The sequence below is a fragment of the Hakea prostrata genome, chromosome 4 (assembly GCF_041222555.1).
Source record: "Hakea prostrata isolate BN-2017 chromosome 4, UWA_Hpros_2, whole genome shotgun sequence".
Classification (NCBI taxonomy): Eukaryota; Viridiplantae; Streptophyta; class Magnoliopsida; order Proteales; family Proteaceae; genus Hakea; species Hakea prostrata.
The window spans coordinates 49,491,911-49,509,828 of record NC_142603.1 but is presented as its reverse complement, the minus strand read 5'-3'; the positions used below and the strand labels follow the sequence as shown (position 1 = coordinate 49,509,828).

The following is a 17,918-nucleotide window of genomic DNA, read 5'->3' as shown; positions in this document are numbered from 1 at the left end:
CAGAAACAGAAAATGAAAAGGGGGGGGGGTTTTGAAAAATGCAATCTAGAAGAAAACCCTGAAACAGAACCAAAATTCAACTTACTCCCTCAATTTCCCCCCCTGAAGAGAAGTAGGCTGCTCTGCTATGCTCTCTTTTATACTGCATTAGACAATGTTCCAATAGAATAAAATAAAATAAAATAAATGTTAAAAATCCTGATATTAATTTCATGAAAAAAAAAAAGAAAGAAAAAAAAAAGACAGCTAAACAGGAAAAGTCAGGCTTCAACAATAGTCCAGAATTGAAGTCAGAATAGGTATAAGAATTTCAGTGATTCAAACCAACGGATACTGGTTCGATTTAGATACCTATGAGCCATCAGATAGTACTTTTCATTGCTTTCCAGATAATGCTGCAAGAAAATTTTGAGTTAAAATCAGATATAGTATATTTCTTGAAAGAAAGTCACAAATTAGGGAACTTGCCTGTGCCTGGTCAGTCTCATCTTCAGTTTCAATAGAGATCTCATTCTTTTCAACAACATTTGCAGACCTGCTCTCATCCATCTCCATCTCAAAACGTTGTGCCATGGCTTTTGCATCCTGTAGTTTGGCACCCAGCTTCTGGAGATACTTTTCAGTCTCCTTGAGTAATTTATTAACACGATCTGACTTGGCATCCTATACAATTATATAGATGGAATAACACACAAAATTATACTCACCATTTTAAAAAAGAGTAAATAATTAGCATGACTACCCTAGAAGGACTAAAAAAGCATTACAGATCCACCGAACCTGAACCATTCGTAGGTACCCCTCCACATCATTGATCTTCAATAGATTAATCTTCTCACGCTGAATTCTGTCGATCTTCTCACGGTGTATCCGTTCCTTCCTTTTATGGAACTCCTTCACATATTTGTTGAAACCCTTCCAGCGCTCTCTCTTCATTTTAAACCACTCATCCATCCTCTCCCTAACAAATAAGTAACCTAGTTAGAGCTACCATACCAATACAAACATTAAATGAAGATTTATAAATGAGACCTGTACTTGTAACAGCAACAAAATCAGCTATTTTAAAAACAAAAATCTCTCTCCAGTCTTAGTAAAAGTGATTCTTAGATTTCCACATAAACCTTAGAACACTTTTGAACAACTGTGTGAGTGGAACATATTGATGAAAATAGATTAATAAATAAATCAAAGTCCAAATTACACACTTGTGAGCTTCTATTTCAGTAAAGAAGTCTTTCTGCCTCTCACGAATTCTCTTATGTCGCTCCTCCTTCATTTTCTGTTCAAATTTTTCAATCTGTTTTATACGCCTTCCATGTCTATATTTTTTGAATGCCCTAAGACGCTCCATGTCAGTGCTGATTGGTTTGAAGAAATCATGCAGAATATCACTGAAATAACACAAATACACTTTCAAGGGGAGGAAGAAAAGCTTAAAGCCATAAGCCACCTAGTTAGACCACAAGACAATACAAAATACAACTGAGTAAATAAACATAAGATAAGGACTTTAGAGATGCCAATTAGAATAAGATATTTAATTACCTCCGCATGCGATGTTGAAGCTTAAGCAGCTGAAGCTTTTTCAGTTCAATGACACTTCTTGTCTTGGCGGAAATGTCTTCAGATGAACTCACAGTTTCCTGCGTAAGTGTTACTGTGTTAGCACAAATGAAAGTTGAAATTGCAAATAGACAATTCTAACAGCCAAAAGCATATTCTTTCAATTCTCTCAGTGCATTTAATCAGCCACGGGCTTCAAGACTAGAAAATTCCATGTTCCTTCATCAGATCTTGTAGAGTCTTTAAGCTGTTAAGCATAGAGAATCCTCACTAGTACCAACACTTAATCCTGGTTTGGAGTCCAGACTTTCCCTGGTTTGCAAGATCTCTCCAAAACCTTATATTCTGATGTCCACATCATCCATCAGAATTGATTGAAAATTGTTGCAGATGATCCTTCCCTCAACTACTCCATTCAATCTGAATTTGGTTTCATTTTAGCAACTGGTTTGATTTTTACACACACATCCATAGCTTCTAATTTCATGACTTATTGCCTATGTTGATATTTGAACTAGTTCAGATCTAGACGCTTGTTTCAGCCTATTAAGACCTGCCTTAGACCCCTATCAGAGTGATGTAAACCCAATTTTAGGGCTCGGGCTTCTTGAAAGAACTCCCTAAAATTGAGGGTTTGCCAGAATCTTCCAGTTAATATCAAATCAGAATGGAATGGATAGTATGGTTAAATTTGTTATGGGTAGGTTTAGGGTAAGATTTGGTTTGCAAGACTAAATGGGATGACGGAAAATTTAAGGGTTTTATCAGACCCAAGATGGGATCCTTTACAGGGTAGTAGGATATCCAAAATTACAATAGGAACTAGGAAGGATGGGAAGGGGGCAGGGAAGTCTGTGATTGGGTGTGGGGAGGTTTTAAGGAAGGTTATGGGTTGGATCTTTGAAAGGGGAAGGATCCCTACTATTTTCTTCCTTGCTTTTCTTTCTCTTTTCTTTTCTCTCTCTTTCTTTCTAGATGTAAACTCAGATTTAGGGTTAAGGGTATTTTGGAAATTTTCCTGAATCTAAGGGCTACCCAGGAACTCCAGCGAAAAGGAGGACTGATTCAGGGTGTTTAGGGTATTCTATAGGTCTGAAGAACCCTGCCATAACAGTAATTCAGGTCCAAACTTTAACTAAAATTCAAAACTAGGGTTTGCAGGGAATATCAGATAGGGTGGGGGAAGACTGCACTTGTAGTTCTGCAATTTCAGAACTCGGTTTCACTGTTCTGGAATGTAGGTTAGGTTCAGGAATTGAAGTAGGTTCAGATTCAAAATTTCAAATTAAGTTGCAGAAGTTCCTGAATTTTTCTGTTTCTCTGAAATTTCGCCAGAAACAGGGGACCAAATGGAGAAGGTGGGTTTTTAGGGGGCTCACAGGCCGCGCAGGTTGGGGAAAGGGATTAGTAGGGTAGCAGGAAGGTGGGGAGGGTGCCTAAAGATCTGAAACAACCAAGGGGAGGGGTTTCTGGGGCCAGCGGCTGTCTGGAAGTGATGATTCTGCTATGCCCAGAACAGGGGAGAGAGCAAGGCGATCTCGCGGGTGGGGGAAAGGGTGAGGGAAGGGCTGAGGCCTTGCTGGGACTGCTACTCTACTTGACTGCTTTTAGGGGAAGGGACTGGGAGGACCCTACAATGGAAGGGGGAGGGAGTTCTAGGGGAAGGAAACTTGATTGCTGCTGAAATGGTACTTGGCTGCATGTGGAGTGCTTGAAACTTGCTGGAATGATGAAGAAGAATCTGAATTTGAACAAACTTTACTCAGCCAGGGCCCCCTCAACTAGGAAACCCTGATACCAAACTCAACAATTTTATTCAATCATCAAAACTCCAAATTACATAGAGAGTTGGGCTATCTATAGCCTTTACAAAGAAGAAGGAATTCACTCAAACTCAACTAAGACTTAGAGACCAACTTAACTACTTAACTACCCATTAAGACTTCTTGAAATAAAAGACTAACTTATAAGAGTCCTCTTTAGAAAAAGACTCCCTAACTAAATAAACCACAGCTACTTAATAAAGATAAGTTCTAAACAAAGGTGAACTCCTAAAAGATAAGAACCCTCTTTGTTAAAGAGTCGTATCTAACCCACAACCTAACCTTCAAACACAACTTAAATTAAGAAGTTACAATGGACTGGGACTCTTTCATAATTCACAAAATACTAACCAAAATAAAAATAAAATTAGATCCATAACAATTGAATGAGAGTCCATACGATCGGTCAAGGATTTTAAGAGGATCCGACGAGTGCGCCGGCAATGATTAGTGTAATTAATGGAGAGACGCGGATGATCGCGGTGGACATAAGACGGCCGTGGGATACTTTAAACCTTGGTTCTAACCAAACCCATCTTAAGCCGTAAAAGGGCTGGAAAATGACAAAAATACCCCTGCAGTATTCGGCCAAATCTGGATTGGACCTTTTGCACCTAGGTTTTGGGCCCAATTATAGGGGTGTCAAACTTGGACACATTATTTCTTTCTTCTTTTTTCTTTTATTTCTTTCTTTCTTCTCTTCTTTTTTCTGTTTCTGCTTTGCCGCAAGGAAGAAGAGAAAGAGAGAAAGGATGAGAGGGTTAGAAAGGGAAGGAGGTGCCATAGGGTGGGGGGTCGCCGGGAAGAGGTTAGAGGGAGTCGTAGGGGGTAGAGAAGGGGCTAGGGATGTCATTAGAGCCGGGGGAGCTCTTGTTAAGGTGCGACAGAAAGGGAGAGGAGTACTATGGCAACGCTGAACAGGGGAGGGTAGGGAAGAGTCTTGTAGGGTGATAGAGCCCTAGGATCACAGTATTATGCTATATTGGGAGGGGAATGATTTGCTGAATATTTGGCGAACAACAGTTAGGGAAAGAAATCAGATCTGGTCCTAAGAAGGAGGTTGCTGAATAGAGAATGATTTGCAGAATACTGTAGAATATTGCAGAATATTTACTACTGAATAAGAGAGATTTGGGGACAGACAGAATATTGCAGAATATTTACTACTGAATGAGAGAGATTTGGGGATATTAGGGTTGATTAGGGGATTATAAATAGGGATAAGATGTGACTAGTAGTTAAGGATTATTTATGTGAGTGTTTGGGCAGCCGTAGGCTGAGGGGCAGCAATGTGCTATGGGGGTGACTGGCACCATTGTAACCAGTTTATCATTGTTCTTCGTTATTCTATCAATTAAATAATATCAGTTTTGCATTCGATTCGTGGGTTCTTATCACAGGGGTTTGGGGAGGTGGGCGAAGGGGCTGGGGTTGCTGCAATTAAAGGGGAAGGGGTGAGGAAGGACCTGCGATGCCAGGGGAGAGAGGAGAAGGGGACTGGGGTTTGTTCACTTACTTGTAAGTTTGCTGGAATTTCTGGAAGAAGACAGAGTACTGGAGGAAAAGTGCAAGACAGAATCTTGTTGCTGATCTTTGAAGAAGAAACTCTCAAGTCTGCCGTGGCCCCCTCAACAGGAACCACGATCCTCAACTCAATTAATCTTGTTCAAATAATCAGAGACTTAAGGAAATACAAAGAAAGAGAAGGCTTATTTATAGCCTACTAAGAGGCTCCAAACGTAAGTGGGTTTCTTTTATAGAATAATCTCAACCATCCATATAAATATTGACAGATCTAATGGAATCTCCTTGAAAATAGATCCCCCCTAAGACTCAAATATTGAAGGAACTCTTCTTGTAAAAGATAAGAGTCTATCTTTGAAGAAGAATACCAATGACTCCAGAACTTACCTTCAACTCAAAGTAGACTCCTAACTGACAAAGACTCATCTGGAAATCAAAAAGAAAATTCTGAAAATAAAAATTAGTAACTAATTAGGTTTGGAATGGACCAAACTACCCCTCTAGGAGGGTTTGGCCAGCCCTAGGTGAGCCACTTTGGAGTGGCCTTAGGGCCCACTCCAGGGGTTAGGCCAGGGGCTAAGTTCTGGTTCACATCCAAGAGCCCCTGCTGTTCCCTAAAAAACCCAAGTTCAGTTGTGGCCCGAGACTAATTTCAGCTCAGATATACACCCTGACCCTGCTACTGGGATTATTTGTTGCCTGCTAGCTTAATTATGTAGGTTTAACAGGGAATAGATTGGACCAAATCTGCTCTTGTATTAGTTTGCATTCATATCTGCAGAATCATCCTTTACAACCTAATAGATCTTGATATGATTGCAGCTTCATCTGATCCTCAGAAACCATAGATTCCATCACCACATTCTTTCCTGAACCCAAAAAACCAAACCCTAAATTGCTAATATTCCAATTTCAACAATAATCCACAATCAACGAAATGCAAAACCTTCACTGATATCTCCTATGCCAACATAACCTCGTCCTACCATCAAACCTAGGTTCCACGAAACCCTACCCAGTTTTGACCTATACCCTTTTCAGACCAACCTGAGGTTATCAGTTCATTCTGGGTCCCAGATATTGGCTCCTACCAGGTTTCCCACCAATCTATAACTACATTATCAAGCCATGCAGATTCTATATCATCAGAAACCCAGTGAGATACTTCCCAGCCGGATACAAGACGCACACATGTACATAATTAAAACCAAAATCTAATATCAAACAAACATGTTAACCCGATTATAGGCTCAGCAACGTATTTATTTCACTTAATAGTGGAAACGTGTGGTTGTGAGCATTTTCCATAATGCATGGATGCAAAACATATATAATAAATACCATGAAAAATCTACAAGGAAAAAACTAGAATCAAGCAAAATGCATTATTTTCAAAGTGCACCTTCAATTTATCGAAAGAGGCATCAATTTTTTCCTCCATCTTCTTCTGTTTCAGAGCCCAATTTTCTTCCTCAAGCAGCTTCCTTTTCTGCCAGTCCATAATCCACTTCTCTGAGGTGGTGTACTTCGGAGATGGTGGAGTTTCAGTAAGTAATGATTTATCATCTTCTTCTTCCTCTCGAGATTTTTCGAGCATGGTGAGTGGATCCTTACTGAGATTAACCACCTTGCATCCATTTGAAGCAAATGGCTTTTGCATCACAGATCCCCGTTGATCATCTGAGCTGCAACTTTCACCACCAACAACAGAAGCATTGGAAAAACTATTTAAAACAAAAGGCTCAGATTTTGAACTGTGTATTACCCCCGTTGAGGCATACATGGTTAACGGATTCACATCTTTTGATGGCATTGGCATATGAGGTTCAAATCCTTTCCCTGAATGTCTACTCTGCTCTCTCAACAGGAAAGTAGATGGATTTTTATCTGCATATTGAGTTGATTGCATAACCGGAGTCTCCCCCTTAAACAATTTGTTCCCTCTATCATCATCACTATAATTTTGACAGTGATTTAAAGGATTTTCTTCTCTTTCTAAGACTTGTTTATTCTGAAACAAGGAAGTGGAGAGTGTTCCCTTAGCAGCCTCATTATGAAAGCCAATTCCTGTCCAGATTCGGTCCCTTCCCACTTGTGGATGCCCATTGTCAGGATCATCCCTATCATGAATGTTCTCAGATGATATCCTACTACCACTGTTCATTGGGGATTCAGGCTCCAACATCATAGCCACACCAACCTGTGATTCTGCTGTTGCTTGGGTAGGCATCTCAGGCTCAGGTTTTCTTGTCACAGATGGAATTCGTTTGCTTTCTTCAGTTAGCAGTTGACTCTTTTGTTTCTTTGTCTTCTTTGTGTTCTCTGTGTCCTTTGATGAGGTGTCCGTATCCATTAAACTTCCAGTAGATGAGGACCCTGGAGGAACTTTTCCAGTTTCTATTATATCATTTGTTCTTCCTGATGCAACCCCTACTTCAATACTGTTACTAGGCCCCATTAAGGACGAATCTTTCGATCTATGGTCAATTAGTTCCCTACGAGCTCCATCTGTGCTGCCACCTGCTCGAGTCAGCATGTAAATTAAGAAGTTGCCAATGTATAAAGGAAAAATAAAGTGCAGTAGTACTGACCTTCTTTTGGATGGCTTTCTCCAATCGCAATTTCAAGATGCAGTTTCCTAGGAACCATTCCATTTCTATACATAAAAAAAAGCTAATTAAGAGATTTTGATGAGAAATAAAAAAACATAGATCATTTTTTTAATTTTGAAAATCATAAAATTAGGTGCTTAAGGGTATGTGACATGCCTGAAGGCTAGAAATACAAGGCACTGGGCTCTAAGTTGTTTCAATTGCTGTTCCTTGAAAGGCATCCCAGAGAAGGAAGAAGGCTGAGATATTGGATTCTTTCCTGTATCTCGAGAAGAACCACCGTGGGCCATACTCATTTCCATGTTACTCTTTGTCTCGCAACCCTGTTGACATACCAATACCATCTTAACAAACTGAGAATTTGAAGTACAGATAACATAGCCAACATGCATGAAGTCATTTTCAGAACATCAATCATTGTTTATGTAGTAAGAGCATGGGAAAGTAGTTTAGTCAAAGCAACCAAAAGAATCTCACAAACATATCCTTTTCCCAAAAGTTAAAAGTTTTTTTCAGAAAAATAGGGTAAAAATGTAGTGGTTAGGCTTCAATATTTTATATGTCAGAAATCATAAACCCATATACCACTTCACAGAATCAAGTCAAATATCTTCTAATGACACATATTTTTACTGGTTCAAAAATTGGTTTCCGTGCAACAATTTTTCTGGGGAGAAAAATGGACTTAGGGAATGTTCACCTATGGAGTTGTGATTCAACACTACTACATGTAGTTGTAAGCAGTAACAGTTAAACATTTAACATCACTAAAGGATTTTCCTCCATTTGTAAATTGCAACTGCAAATTTTTAGTTGTTTTCATGTATTTTTTACGTAAAAGTGCATTATATTACAGTATGTGCAGCATAGGCCAAATTAGAGAAACATAAAACCACAGGTAAAACATAAAATGCTCAGCCTAGGTACAAACCAGAAGTAGCATTTTAATGTTTCAACAATTTAAAGGTTCCATAGTAAGTAGGGATTCTTAATTATGTTCTCCATGAAGTTTTGATTAAAAAAACCCTGGAAACTTGGCCACAAAAATGTCAAGAGATTTGACCAAAATTCGGTGGTTTCATGAAATATTTAGAATTTGACCTTGGTCAACAGCTACTACTGGAACCTCAGCAAGAAGTTTTCAAAGAACATCCTTGATGGCTCATGGTTGCCAATAACTACAGAAGTAAGATGTCCATGTACTGACAATAACTTGGGACTTTATTTGGCAGAACTGCAGCAGTCCCTCAAAAAATGTGTCTCCCAAATTAGGCTCCTTTCCTTTTTGCAGGATACAAAACCCAAGCATTTGACATGAGGCTTACTTGCAGAGGTGCAAATTTGGCTGTGTTGGCCGACCACTCCCTGAGCTGGCACAGGCCCTGGGATGAGATACCCATGCCCCAACTCCCAAGGACTGCTAATAGCTAAAAATTTATGGCTCTTGAGTCAGAGACTCAGAAAAGTGTACGGCCAGGGTTAATACCTGAGTTGAACCCCATCTCTCTTCCCATGGTCAGGCCCTGACGCAAGTCAGCCTGTGATCTTTCTGGCCGAGTCAAGGACTGGACCTACCTGGTCCTAAATAAGGAGACTCTCAATCAACCTGACACTTTTGCAGCCCTACTGCCTGATGTAGTCGTACAGTTGAAAGGGCACCCCCATGATCTGCAGTTAAAACAAGCTCCAAGACAAAACGGTTTAGGTTCGTTAGGGTTGGTTAAGACTTATAAGGAGATTTCTAGGGTTACAGGATATGTGGGATGATTTTTTGGCTATAGATGAGGCCTGGTTGATGTGGAAATTCCTATTAATCTCATATGGAATAACAGGGTGATGCTTCAAGGTCATTAAATTAAGTTTCAGTTGAAAAAAGTAAATTCTTCGAATCGGGGTTAGATGATGATGGTATTTTCTTTCCCCTTTCTTTCTTTCCTATTTACCTTTTTTTTTTCTTTTTTTCTTTTTTCTTTTTTCATTTAATATTGTGGAGAGGGGGCTGGATTGAACTAGGGTTTACTGTAATGTTCCTAAAGTTTGGTGAAATTCTAATGGTTAAATTTCAAAATATGGAAGATCTTGATCATAGGTTTCAAATCAAGAATCTCAAAATCAGACTGGTCAGAAATGTGTGGGGTTTCAGTCAAATGTCAAGGGCTGTGAGCAGGTAATGTGGTTGAAGTTTGAAGGTATCTTGCTGGATGGTTACAGGGTTTCTAGATTTCCAGTTCCAAAGTGATCAAATGAGGTAGAGGGATTCCAACAGAAACTAAAGGAGAGTGAGAAAACAGGGATGGGTTTTCTGGTTGCTGAATACATGTACATGGTTGTCAAGGTGACAAGGCGAGGCTAGGCAATAGAGGGCTAGTAGGCAACACCAAGCAAAGCAATAAGGCATCGCCTAAGCGACAAGGCGACACCAGGTAATGTAGTACTGTATTTGAATGATCAAAACAGTAGCCAAATAGGACCTTTCACAGGGAATCAACTTCAGATTTGATAGACTTAAGATAGATAAAATTCAGATATAATGGAAGGCTGAAAACCGAAGTGGTAGAACAAGGATATTGGTTTAAGAACAAGGACTAACTAGGTTTTCAAAACAACGGTATGTTGACAACAAAGTAACATGTAACACCCGGGCTTCTCACCGCAAGGTGGATCGATTGGATCAAACACCAACCTTCCTTGATCAAACACAAGGAGTCTTAACACCCGGGCTTCTCACCACAAGGTGGATCGATTGGATCGAACACCAATCTACCTTGATCAAACACAAGGGTTCTCCAAGAGGAGGAATGCTAGCAAGCAATTTGATTTCATTTCACAAGTTGTTTTCACCTCTTACATATGTCTCTTTATATAGCATTCTAAAGAGACATAAACACTAATGGTAACATCCAACCACTAGCTAACACCACCTACCTATTAATAACTCAACTACACAACACCACTAGTCAAAACAATAATGGAAACAGCCACCTACTACACCCCACTACTAGCTCCTTTTATTGACTTTTCAAAGCTAGACTTTGGCTTAGTTCAAAATATGTGGGCTGGTCTTCTCCCACTAAGGTAATCCAAGCCCATAAAACCATGGGCTCATTTTAACCCACTACAATAATCCTAGCCCATGCAAGCCATGGGTTGTTTTGGATCATATCTTTAGGCTTCGATGGGCTTGACCATTGGGCTTTTCTCTTCCTTGTATATGCTGCCAATTCTGCATCACCAGGTCACCTAAAAATGGGCCTAGGCGCCTAGGCGAACGCTTTGACAACCATGCCTGTATGAATCTGCCGAGGAGCTGGAGTAACAATGAAGATCAAATCCTCAACTAAAGAAGGGTCCCAGCTTGTCTCACCAAGTAACTTTTCACAAACATCTGGGAAATGAATCACCAAAGCTGTAACACTATTCTGAACTAGAACAGCAAAGACACCCGAATATGCAGCAAAGCCAACCAACTTTTGTGGGGTTTCATTTTTCTTCCTTTTTTCCCTTTTTCTTCTTCCTTTTTTCTTTTGTGTGTGTGCGCACCGGCGTGTGTGTGTCTTTGTGTCTGTGTGTGTATTTTCCCCCTACTTGAAATAAAAGGCTCAATTAAATAGAAAAGTGTAAAAGGACTAACTGCCCCTGACTTTAAAGCTGGGCAGAATTACAAAATTGCCTCCACCCAACCAAAATTTACTAGAAAGAAAAACTGGGAATGAAATACTTTGGTATGCTGGTGTAGTGCTGCTAGGCAGCAAGCTAGAGATTTCCTTGGGCACTAGGTGTAGGTCTTGGGACCTATGTCAGAGCCTAAATATATTCACCCAAAGAAGATGTGAGTCATGTGACAAGGAAAGGGACAACTATCAGGATTAAACAACAGATTAAGGGCCACAGCCAATGGAATCAAGATCAACCAACTTAACATTTTTTGCACTAACAGAGCACTGCCTAAATCAAACACAAAAGCTCTTTATAATTACACTTCAAAATTCGAAATATTATCATTAGGAATGATCTTCTATGGAACATGCTGAACCTCAGCCATAGACAAATGTATTTCAAAATAAGGAAATTTCACAATAAGATAGACATGGTAACATCAAACCTGAATCAAAAACTCAGGTTTGTACACACGGGTATGATTATTAACATGGCAGTCACTCTTTCTGTAGGGTGCCCAATTAAGCTTGTTGGTAATACCACAGGCATGCAGTTCATACACCTGTTGCTCAGCCAGCTGAGCCATTTTTTCCGTTAAACTCATTATGTATCTCTCAACCAGCAAAGGGGGGCAGCCATGCCATTCCAAGAAGAGCATCTAAAAGCCCACTCTACCTTTTTTTAACACAAGCAGTATCACTCTTCATCTACAAGGGCCTCAGTATCTCTTTATCTGGAAGTTGATATTCTGAAAACTAATAGAAAGCAATCTGCTTAATTGGTAGAACTGTAGAAGTAATATTGCTAATCTGCAACGGCAGGATCCTGTAGGCTGTTCATTGTACTGTTTGTTCCCTTCATTCTTCACTTTTTGTTAGTAACGAATATTTTGATCAACCAAAAAATAAAAGTAGATTCCAATCTAATTTCATGTCAACTTATAGTTTTCAGCCTTTAGGAACAGATATCCGTATCTTGGAATATAAGACACCAAAGGAAATCTAAGCAGCAGGAAAGACTTGTAAGTTGGGTCTCCATAAAACAGTATCTTTCAATTTCTTCCCCGGAACCCAACTCAAAGCATTACTGACCCACCTTTCCATACCATAGCTTGGCAGAGGTAAGGTAAAGATACTTGGCTCAGCCAGGCCTGGACTGGTTTGAGATTAAAGCTTCAATCAAACAGGAAACTTACAAATGCAACCCCACTTGTAATCCAGAAAGAGAATTTTCAAAAGCCAAGATCACAAATTAAATTAAGAGCAACCATCAACGTCAAGCTTGATCTTCGCCATTGGAGAGCTTTCACTTTCTTTGCAATAAACGAGTATGAAGATGAGAATGGAGATTTCCAATCTCTTAGGGTTCAGACGTCAATACATCGTCTCAATAATTTAGGTTCACACCATCAACAACCTCCCACAATTTTGAAGAACCTAGACCTAATATTTGAAATCTGAAGCTAAATATTTCAAAATCAGCATAGCATTTCTGATTTCCTTGGAGTCAAAATTTGCCAAAATTGGCAAAACAGCAAACACTCTTGAGCAAAAACCTATATAATTTTCTGGGAAATACTTATCTTCCCTGAAGTTCAAAATGCCCTCTGGTAAGATGTGGGACATTGTGCCAATGGAGGGGTAGTAGGATGGTTAGGAACCTGACTTCTCAGTGGAGAGGCGTGGGTTCAACCCCTACTGGCGGCATATGTAATATCCCTATCCCCTATATATAAAGCGCCTTTGTACCAAAAAAAAAAAAAAGATGTGGGACATTGTACAGCAGCCATCAATGGGCTGACAGACATTGGTGATTTCTAGTATTTGACTTTCCAATTGATCTCCAATAAATAACAGAATAGGAACTCCACCTTCATACATCTTTTCTAAATCCTTCAAGGCTCAAGCACAATCATCCTACTATAAACTGAGATACAACTCAAAGTATTTCTGATCAGTAAAATGTATATTCTGGTTACAAGTAAACAAACAGCTGATATCACATACTTCTATGAGTTACGATGGATACTAAGAGTATCTATGCAGAAAGAAATGGGCAGGGCACTAAATTGTCTTCTTGGAAAGGAATTGGTTAGCTTTTTTTGCCGCCAATAAATGAAATTTGATTATGGTATGGTCTTATACCTAATAAATAGGTCTTCCACAATATCATAAGGACAATTTTTTATAGAACAGAGAGCAAAGGAGTACCTGAGCAATCTTACTGGAATTCGTCATAGTATTTAAAACACCTTGATCCTCTTCTAAGACCCTTCCACTAGATAATGCCTCTTCTCGACGACCTGATGAACAAAATGGAGCATCCAGACCTTTCTCAGAAACACTTGGCACTACATCTCTTGTGAATCCTGGTTTCCAGTGTTCAGGATGAATAGCAACTTTAGCAGAAGCGAACTCAATCGCAGTAGATTTCATGGGCATGTCACCAGCCATCATGTCATTGCTCTTCTGCAGAAGCTGAGATCCAGAAGAAGCCTCTACAGTTCTCTCCATATGCAACTTTGATGCCAAATCATGATTGTTAAAAGAACTGTTAAATGGCACTGGAGCAGATAAACCTGGCCTTACCATTGGATATGAACCAAAAGAACCAGGCATGCCTCCATTAATGTTGCCAAGCCCACCCGAGATGGCAGTATTACCATGTGAGGTGTTATTGTGCACTGGTCCAAGGGACCTCCCCGTAACCCTTATTTCAGTCTCATTACCAAGAGATTCCTCTCCAATTTGTGGTGCCATTTGAGAGATTGAAGTTTCAACAGTTGAATTACTCGAAACAACATTAACAGGAAACATAGAACCTGGAGAATTTTCTGTTTGTATCCCAACTCTATTCTGATTCCAACCACCAGAATAGAAAATTTCATGCCTGGACGGTTGCATTCCACCTTTTGGTAGTCCTATGGCACCATGAGTGGAAGAAACTTCAGCCTCTTCAGGGTATTTTGGAGTCGGAGCCCAACCCATTGAATTTGAGGGTTTTGTTTTATCACCTGGCCTTTTTATTGAACTCTGGTTTTCTTGCTTAGTCCTATATATTGATCCTAATCCACTAGAAAATGATGACGGATTATTAAGGTGACCACTACTTTGAACAAGATTATGTTCACCAACTTTAAGAGTGAAACTCCCTTCAACATCACCCTTGTTCATCATATTCCCCTTCATCATATTAGATCCAATGCAAGGCCTATCATGTGGCTGGGGGTTGTCATTATGTGCTTCCATGGCTGACGCTGAATCTGCTCTCTTTCTCTTAGCACTAGCTTTCTTAGTATCTTTTTGACGTCCCTGTTTATCTGGTTTTGCTGTATCACGCCTTTCCTGTGAGTTTGCAGATCTGGTGTCAAGACTTGATGGACTTTCATGATCCAAGGATTTACCACTTCTCTGAGATGCAGATCCTTGATACGCGTCATGTCCAATGTTTTCAGCCCTGCTTGGCCCAGCAGGTGGCCTGTTTGGAACAATTCCCTCAAACCTTCCCATCTCATTCTCAGGAAAACCAGTTTTAGACTCTTTCAGAACCCCCATCCCCTGGCTCCCTCCATAAATATCATCTTTCATCTTCCCACTTGACCCAGGATGCCACGCACCAAAAGACATGTCACTGGGACCTACTGAGGACTTATCAAGCTTATCCTTGTCCACCGACCTTGCAACTCCAGAATCACCCATTTGTGTTCCACTAGTCATAGGAAGACGTGATGACTTCAACGCCTCAATGTCTATACCATTTTGATTGATTACAGTCTCCATGGCCCTGTCATGGAAAATATCAGATGAAAAGTTTTAGCAGAAGCTGAAAATAATCAAGGCATGGACATATTAAGTCATCCTCTAAAATGAAAAGGGCAGAGATTGAGTTCAACAGGCTTCAATCATCGCCAAAACATGCAGGTTCCTATTTATTTTTATAAATAATACCAAGCCAAGTAAGACTTCAAGAATGCTACAGCATGTGATATAAATGTAATTTGACAAATATGAGAGAAACTGATACAACTGATACAAACAAGAACTACAATGTGATTTTGCATTAATGAAGTAGTTCGCAAATAGTCTATTACTACTCAATAAATCATGTAAGAAGAAATGTGATGCAGGCCCAGATCCACAAAGAAGTCCAAAGGAAGAAGGCCAAGAGATCATGGCCTCAATAGACTCTATGTTGAATTTTAACTGTTTTAAGTTAATTGAATTAAACCAGGTTCAATGTTGATTTAATTAGAGTTAATTTGGTTGTCATTTGGTCCAATTTAAGTGAGGGTGGTGGAGTCTTTTGTCCTTATAATTATGCAATTAGACTATGAGTTCCACACATGGAAGGGTTATTCCCCATTAGTTACGTACTAGGCAGAGTTATTGAAGGACTGGCCTGGCTTTCATGCAAGGGAGACCTTTTCCTTTTCTCATTTCAGTTTCGAAGTCCCCAGAAAACTTTCTTGTATGGCTGTAAACAGCCCATATATAACACCCATGCGGAAGAATAAAGATAGATTGGGTTTTGCATGAACTTTGAGTGAAATGAAAGCTGAGAAGGATGCCATGTTCCTCTCTAGGAGGGTCAACAGGCTGGAGTTGGACTTGAATTATCAACCAAGCTCTGGGACCTTCTACAGCTGCTGGGCAGCCCAGTCTTGTTGGCCAAGCAATGTTCCACAGGGGAATCCTCAGGAATGCAAAAATTCTCAGATCTGGTAACCTTTCTTCCCCTTTCTATTTTTCATTTTCTTGTTAGTAGCCATTAAACCTGCATCCTATGGTCCCAGGCTGCCGCCTTTTGAAAACCCTAGTTCTCTTTCAGAAGAAGCCTTACTTTTAAGGATAACTCCCCCCCCCCCGGGCCCCAAAAGGCTGCTTAATTTCAGTTGACCTTTCCTAGCATTCCCACCCCTAGAACAGCCTGTAAACCTTGTCAGACCATTAAACCTGCAACTGCTGATTGCTTAGGATTTAACCATTAGAGTCCCTCCTCTTTCATAAGGAAACATCCACTTTAATAGTCCACCATTTGATCCTAGTTGCAGCCTCTAATCCTCAGACGTTTGACCTAGGACTCCTGATTTTGTTCTATTAACCCCTATCTTTTAGGAGTCTCCTACTGAAACTGAAATTCTAATCAGTCCTTCCTCAAACTATGCAAGTGGTTTCTATCAGCCACTTATGCTAGTCCAGTTAAGGCACAGAGACAGGTGATGTGTTATGAATTGAAGATGGCTATGAGTGTTTCTCAAGGGCCTTCGCTTGTGGTAATGGACTTCAATGATGTCGCAGCCTCGCAGGCATGTGGGAAGCGAAAGGAAGGGCACCGATATCATTGAGGAAGTGTACAGAATTCAAAGAGAATTTTAACAATTGCAATCTGATGGACACGGGGGCTACTGGTTGATGATTCACGTGGAAGAGGCCAAAGTGGAGCGGCTATAACAGTGTTTTTAGAAGATTAGATCAGAGTTTGTGCCCGGCTGATTGCAGATTGATGTTCCCTATTGCTGTTGTAAGGTTAATCCAAGGTTGAAATCCGACGACCACCCACTGTGCCTTACACATAAAGGCTTTCAGAGCACCATTATAAGTGGGTGGGATAGTGAGATGAAGCTTCTAGTGGGCTTTGAACAAGCCTCAGGATCATTTGACTCAAGTGGAATAAATCCTCTTTTGGTCGGCCAGAAACTACTAGGACGAGGTTGTATGCAAGATTAGGTGGCATTCAGAAGAAGTTAGTACTTATAATCCATTCCTTGTCAAGCTTGAGCAAGATTCGAGGAAGAAATTAGGGTAAATTCTTATGAGAGGAGATCCTTTGGCCCAGAAGTCTAGGAAGGACTAGATGACACAGGGGGACTGTAGCACCAAACACTTCCATCACTTCACCATTGCCAGGAGAAACAAGAATGAAGGACTTCAGAATGCAGATGGAGTTTGGGTGATTGAGCAAGATGCTTTACAAGAGCATGTAATTGGCTTCTTTAGAGCTTTTTGTTCACCAACTCGGATCCCACCACTGGTACGCTAGAAACTTCTCATGGCTTCCCTATTCTAGATTTTGCTTGGTTGTCTTCTCTTGCAAGTGGTGTTACAAAAGAAAGTGTACAGGGTCATCAAGCAGTTAGGCCTTGGAAACCTCCAGGCCCAGATGGCTTTCCTGCAGCCTTCTACCAGCACCCTTGGGACACTATTAGGAGCTTGGTTATGAGAATGGTATAGGAGGCCCTCATAGGTTGTAAATGCAAAGTTTATTGAAACCTGTAATAACAAACACCACGAAATTGCAAAACGAAATAGAAACAAAACGTAAACACATAGAGATTTAACATAGTTCACACACAAATGTGGCATGCTACATCCACAGGCAAAGAAGAAGAGTTTTTTGCTATATAGAAAAAGAACAGAAGGAGATCTCACAACCAATCGTCAAAGAGGCGTTACAAGCATAGAAAAAAATTCGAAGGAAACTCAAGTTTCAACCGGGTGAAAATGGGAAACCTAAGTGAGAAACTGGGAAATTTTGAGGAAACTTTGATTTTTTTCGTGCAAGTTTCGACAAGTTTTAGGGAATACTTTAGGGTGGGACTCTGCATTTAAGCTAAGTAGAGTATAAAGAACACATTAGCCACATGCGTTTTACTAAAAAAATCAATGTAGATATGTCATTCAATGTACCTAACATCAACATAGAGTTGTCCGAGAAGTACACTATAAACTTAACTACT

The 17,918-nt window shown here is 40.1% G+C and overlaps 1 protein-coding gene across 1 annotated transcript in view; it reads right to left on the bottom strand.

The window, feature by feature from the left end:
* SYD (P-loop containing nucleoside triphosphate hydrolases superfamily protein) overlaps positions 1–17,918 on the bottom strand; it is a 50,539-nt gene that overhangs the window by 24,829 nt on the left and 7,792 nt on the right. Inside the window, 10 exon segments of the mRNA XM_089153370.1 lie at positions 86–142; positions 352–395; positions 469–663; positions 781–961; positions 1,209–1,394; positions 1,549–1,646; positions 6,316–7,433; positions 7,505–7,569; positions 7,682–7,848; positions 13,393–14,965. Coding sequence (XP_089009496.1) covers positions 86–142; positions 352–395; positions 469–663; positions 781–961; positions 1,209–1,394; positions 1,549–1,646; positions 6,316–7,433; positions 7,505–7,569; positions 7,682–7,848; positions 13,393–14,965 — 3,684 coding nt within the window.